The sequence below is a fragment of the Rhea americana genome, unplaced genomic scaffold (genome assembly GCF_003343005.1).
Source record: "Rhea americana isolate MKP2758 unplaced genomic scaffold, rheAme1 scaffold_17, whole genome shotgun sequence".
Taxonomy (NCBI): Eukaryota; Metazoa; Chordata; class Aves; order Rheiformes; family Rheidae; genus Rhea; species Rhea americana.
This window is the reverse complement of record NW_028185816.1, coordinates 1,932,592-1,939,248: the sequence shown is the minus strand read 5'-3', so window position 1 is coordinate 1,939,248 and position 6,657 is coordinate 1,932,592. Positions and strand designations below refer to the sequence as shown.

At 38.3% G+C, this 6,657-nt stretch overlaps 1 protein-coding gene across 1 annotated transcript in view; it reads right to left on the bottom strand.

Moving 5' to 3' along the window:
* The window catches only part of CSTF3 (cleavage stimulation factor subunit 3), a 54,258-nt gene that overhangs the window by 17,333 nt on the left and 30,268 nt on the right, over positions 1-6,657 (bottom strand). The window contains exons 4-5 of the mRNA XM_085300852.1: positions 524-556; positions 58-155 (exon numbers count right to left, since the gene is read on the bottom strand). Of these exons, the coding sequence (XP_085156978.1) occupies positions 58-155; positions 524-556 (131 nt within the window). The remainder of the gene's footprint in view (positions 1-57; positions 156-523; positions 557-6,657) is intronic.

Here is a 6,657-nt window from a genome sequence, read left to right as displayed (position 1 = left end):
ACAGGGAGCAATTTACCATAAAACCAGAAAAATTGCAGAGCAACCATTTTAACTTACTTGTAACTAGGTAGCTTCCCCTTGGTTTCTCGTACATAGGATAGGTAACATTTCCATAAATCAATGTGTAAAACCTTCATAAGGCATCGCTGAAATAACTGTTTAATATATTAAGAAGATGTGATCAGGATTCCAAATACAGAAATTAGGCTTCTACTTCYAATGTTATACAGTATGAATTAAAATCATCTTTATGATTGAAATTTAAGAAAGAATAAATTAAATTACTCATCCTTTGAACAAAAGCATCTTCATGGTATGCAAGTAAACTGAAGAGAATCAAGCAGAGAAATTCCTCTGCTCACATCACTGGTTACAGTATGGTGACAACAAAACCTGTGTAGTGATACTTCTCCGCATTTTTGAGTAGACCGTTCAATGAAAGCTATAGCTTATTCCAATCTGCTTTAGTTGAACCACAAGATACTRCTTCTTGCTATAGATATATATTATTGATTGAACTCACCTTTTCCACTTTGTCATAATTTTTTGCTTTAATCTATAGGGAAGCAGAAAAGAACAAATGACTTAGGAAACTATTTCAGAATAGTAGGAATATATTTCTCATATAGTAACAAAGCATTCTAGTTTGCACTTCGGCTGCCTAAACTAATTACACTTTAACATCACATAACGTTGCAAAAACATAACTAAGCATATGAAACCTATRTATTATCTTTAGCTTTTCAGAATTTGCATACCTTAAAATTTTTAATTTTCCAATAGAATTTAGACATCAGTAGGTAACRTTGTTTTCCTACACATATGGTTTGGACACTTAGCCTCTTACTTTAAGGAATTTTATTGCCTTAAGTGCATGTATTAAGTACTAAAGATCAGGATTTAGTAAATCCAGGGTGAAACACCATATTGACAAAATGGTGTTTAACAGGTTAATTTGAACGATTATTTATGAATTTCTGAAAGTAAACTTTGATATAATTTGCCGACACTGAAAATGGGAATAAAGCACAGAGAATCTGTTTTCCAACACGTGCCTGAGCCCCGGCGCTGCTCTCCACAGGACAGCGGGCCACCCCAACCACCCTCGCATCTCAGCACTCGCCCCCATTCAGCCAGCACGCGAAACCAGAGGGAAAGGGGGAAACCTGAGCCTCTTAGGAAACAAGCTGCCTTTCACGCAGCACAGGGAAGAGCACGGGATGGATTCAGAGGGTTCGACACACAGCTCTTCGTGTATATAGTCGCTCAAGCTATGTTAATGTACTAGGCCATCTGTCGCGAAACACCCCAAAGCAGCAAGGAAAATCTAAAAAATCATCTAGAAAATGCTCATCTCCTTTGAAATAATGATCCTTTAGTGAAATAAACATCGCTTGTGCTGGCTGTGCTGCATTTTATTTGTAAACATCAAAAATTCCCTTTTAAATCTCATTGCTCCTTGCTTATTAAGGGGATTCAGTTTTCACTTTGGTGTGAAACCACCACAGGAAAAGCTCCAAAAGCCTTTCAATAATCCTAAATATCATGAAGCAAACAGCACCCTCTACCACAAAATACTGATTTCATCATACAATACATCATTCTCACTTTAAAGMATTAGAGAATTTATAACAGAAACTTTAGGAAGCACACTCTTTCTTCAGCAGGAGGCCCAAGATAAATATTTGTTGTGTGGCACAGTGCGCTTATTCCCGTGTTATCCTGCCTTAGTTTCTGCACTAGTGTGGCATGTTCCTGCAAACACCCCAGCGCCAAAGATGCCCAAGATGGAGTAGTCCACCTCCCCTCACTCCTGAACACAGGGAATGCAATTCAAGTATAGCAAGATTAATTAAAAATGAGAGAATTCAAAAAAGCTTTGCAGGAAAAAAATTTAATGGAATAGATTTCTTTGCATCACATAAGCTTTGCCTTATGTTTGAAACACTTCCAAATTAGAACCTGCACAGTTTTAAAAGACTCCACAAAATCCGCTTTTCAGAAAGTTAAGCCTAAGTATGTCACACTTTGCACACAGGATTTTCACACAGTYTGTGCCCTGTAATGCATCCTATTTGCATTGCTCAGTTAGAAGAYAGTGAACTGCAGAACACACTGATTCACAACACTGCTCTGAGAAGCAGCRTGTTAATATTTAACTAAAATAAATTAGGATGGCATGCCTGTGCTACAGAGAACACCTGCAATCTCTGCRATAAGATGCACTGACCTAACATACTTACAGCAGGGGTACATATCTTATTTCCACTCTTTCACATCTTTCATGATATGAGCATACTTTAATTTTTAAAGAGCATTTATCATAATGTTATGGTTGCTTGGACAGAAGTCTTTCAGGGACACACRGACTCTGATCAAGTCCTATTTTCAGCTGAAGGAGAATATTTCATGTATTTTAAAATTCTCCTCCATTGTAAAGYCTGAGAAGGACATCTACCATTTTTACCTCATCCTTTTTTGACAGTAAGAGCAGCATTTCAAATTGCTCAGCATCTCCCAGAACGGGTGAAAAGGACACTGCTTTCACTAAAAAGCAAACGCTCTCAGCCCATGGGCCCCACTCCATCCCCCAAAAGATCCCTTTACCCCACAGGAARGGACCAATAAACTGTTTCACATGTCTAGTACAAAGCAGAGCTGTCTGCATTTTGTTTGTCTATACCTACTCATGTAAAATCTTCAATAAGATCAGCAGAAACACTTTTTTTTTGGTTTCATTTTGCCCTTTATTTTTTTTAATAAGCAAGCAGGTGATTTAGCTTCATTCAGTCCCCCAGAGATAGCATAAATCYTTTTTTTGTGTGTGAAAATTAAGAAAAATTAACACATGGTTTTGCTACTGATGTAGACATCAGTTAAGAACAAGACCGAAAAAAATTTGTACGTGCTCAAAACCCATAACAGCTGTAAGCAGAGCAGAAACTGGTCTGCCTTCCGGGTTTAGCCACATGAAAATGCTTGGCATGTCCTTTTTGAGCTATCCTGCCAAAGAGAATTATTAGCCTAGCTGATAAGGCAGTAAATGTTGTCCACCTACTTATTCCAACTCTCTGCTCCTTATCAAATAAGAGCCCAATGACATCTCTAACTCAACAGAAGTGACCTAGATTGATCTCTTTTATATTACARCAGATATGGGCACAGTAATCCTACCTACAGGTTTACTAATGCATTTTTATTAGTGTGTGGCAGCACTGGCACCATCAAAAGACTGAGTACAAGAAATACTTATCAACTAGATTACACATGCTTTCAATGAACCAACTCTTACCACAAGAGATTTGAAATTAAAATATTCCGCCAAAAACACCCTTATTCTTTATCCGCACGTTTCAACTCAAAGAGCAACACATTCGCTACATGAATTATCAGATGCATGAAAAGCTGCTGTTTACATTTGGAATTCAATTCAGTGTTACATGCTTAAATATTTTCAATAGCCAATTGACACAAATAGTCCAATACCAACACCTGAAAATTCAGCTCGTTAGTGAAATCTTGGCAGCAACGAGGTTAACTCCTCACATCAGAGTGGCCTGGCAGTTCTTGGCTCACCTCCCGCAGCCCCCGGCACAGGGCCGTGCTGGCGATGGGGAAAGCCTGGGAGCGGGTCCGAGCGGGCTACCTGCCTCCTCTGCTCGCCTTCACCTCTTTGTATCCCACTCGGGGCTTTTCCTGCCACGGACACAGCAACAGGTAGGGATCAAATGCAGACAAGAGTTAAAGGATCAATATTAATGTTGTATTTTTGTCCACAAAGACAAATAAACTGAACTGGACATGTCCTTTGTACTAGTTCGTCTCTTGATTTCTCATGCTGCCCTTATTCCTATTTGCTTATTCTCTGCTGTGATTCTGTGTTTTAATTCAAAAGGCTCCTCAGGACCAGCAAAGCTCGATTCTCTTCCCTGACACCCAGAGAGGGGGTCTAACACATATATGAGTGTCTCTATCACCAGTCCATCAGCTGCAGAACAAGCTTAGGAATATCACCCTTCTAGGCTAAAATTGGTATATACGAATACATCTTTCCCTCCATCTTTGGAGGCTACGCAAAGACTACCTAGTCCAACTAACCATATTCAGATGCTTCTGTAGTAAAAGATACCTATGGGCACCTTTCTCTGCCTATGAGAATGTGAAATTCCACCTGTTTTGCTGAAAATTTCCCTTTAAATTTGCTGATCCAATAGGAAGTTTAAGTCACCACTGTATAAGCTTTGGACAAAACGATTTCACAGTAAGGTCAAATTCCTTCCCAGGATACACAACATACTTCACAATAATCAGCTTCGCAAACATTCAAGGGCAAAATTTAATCTATAAATTATATTGCACTTCAGCTTTTAATAGCCTTGTTAGAAGACCYGCACATCATTCATGATTACGCAAAGCAAATGATTTTTTTTATCCACCGACTTAAGACAATTTCTGATTGTGTTACTATACAACACAGGCCTAACAAGTTTGCTTGTCTCRCTTTAATCTTTCCTGTGTTTCTTGGTTTTGATCAGGCTCTTAAGCAAGGCTCATACACCAGTGTTAAGGAAGAACATAGCTTTTTCTGCCATGCTGACTCCCACACGTTTCCTACTTCTAGATCTCACTCACTTCTACATCCAAACTGCCTCTCCTTTTTTTCTGATGTTTTCTGAGGAAAAATTAGATTTTCTCCAAGCAGAAAACCTAATGTTCCCTTACCCATCATCTCCAGCCAAGCTCCATGCTGTTCTCACCTCAGAGAGAGGAAACACTCCTCTGTGCTCTGCCTCCTCCCCCGGCCACGCACTGCTCTCCAAAGCTCTCCAACGCTGCCTGCGGGAGGGGCCCAAAGGCAGCTCTCGGCGCTCACTCCCGTCGCCAAACGCCTGGCCTGCACGAGTTTGCCAGGGGCGACAGCAGAAAACAAGCTACAGCAGCACTAGCATTAACATCCTAGGGCCTTAGCTCATCGAAATTGGTATTTTAAAAATTACTGTTTCCTAAAATATGGTTTTGTTATACCCAATATCATATATGCAACATCTGTAATCACTTTTTAAAAAACATACATGTGCCTCAGAGTACAAAATTACAACCGGTGTATACAACAGGTATGCTATGGAAATCTTGCTCTTCTTTAAGTGAAGAGAGTTCACTCTATRGTCATTCACACAGGCAGATATTCAACATGACATTCGTATCAACCATTTATCTTTTTTTACAACTTGATCTTTAGACCACGATTGTTTTTCTTTTTAACTATCAGATAGTCAGTCAAGCATGGTAGGGTGTAATTAGGGTCTCTACTAGCATCTAACTGCATATGCAGTAAAATACATTTTTGAACTTGTTCCCAAAATAGTGTTTGGACTGGCTGAAGAGATATTCTCGCTTTACCTGCAGAACAAATACTGCTTGGACTGAAGGAGCTCTCAAACAAATTTCACATTTGAAAGGATGAAGCAAACGTAACAAGCTAACTCATTCTACAGACTTCAGCACGTTCAGTATGTTTGCTATCTGCTGAGACTTYCAGTTAGTGGAAGGCAAATCCCTTGACTAATTGTGCAAGCCATTAATATGACAAACTCATTTCATGCAGGTCAGATAACAGCAGTTAACTCTGTAAATAGCAAATCAAACAAAAGTACATGAAATGCAGGTGAAATGCTACAGCCTATCAGCAGAACAAATACACTGGGGTAGTATCACCCTCATATATGGTCATTACCCAAGGATGTAGGCCTGTAAAAAAACTTTTAATACCAGAGTTATACGTATGAGGCATTAACAAAGCATACATATTTCATTTGTGCAAAGGCTAAAGGCTAAATTAATAAAATTCTTTATTTAAAAAATTAGCATATAATTACAGAGGTCATTTATAATGTAGAATTTTGCTACAATTTGCATCAGATATGAAGGACTGAAAGATTCAGTTCTGCAGTTTTCAGGAGAATCAAGTCCCAAAGCATTGATATTCCTTGTGAAAACATAGTTTTTATTTTGCTATTAGAAAAGGTTGCAAGGAAGAGCTGCAGTATGCAGAGTATGGAAAATGTCCTAGATAAAAACAATTTTACTTTTCAGATGCATCAAAAAAAATTCAGAAAAATATATGAATGTAATATTCTTAGGTATAAGCAAACTGCATTCTAGAGGTGTAACAATACAAGAAGTGAGAATCTGGACATAACCCTGTTGAACAAATTTACAGAAAACAGATTAATCTAGAAGTGAAGAAAGATTAATTACTCACAGTAAAGAAACTTAACTTTGCTGCTAAGAATAGAATTTGGAAATACTCAGAAACTATCTACCCCATCTAAAGAAGAGCAAGGACTTCACAGAAAAATTTTTAAGATTATCACCTGTCTTTACTTCCTTGCAAAAAATGTTGACCACTTGGTATTACAGTGAGGCACCTTGCTCATGTTAATCTCAAAAAGGTAGCATAGGTTTCAGGCATCACAGTCAAGACASCAACCAGAGTTAGTGTCTTCTGTACAGAGAAATAATACTTCATAGGTAGTCTTTAAAAAAAGTTTCACAGTGGGGAAAAAAAATGTATTAAATGATTTTTCTAGTTGGAGAATGGTACTGAACCGCAATAACTGATCCATTCAGTATCTTTTTTTTTTTTTTTGTTGATGT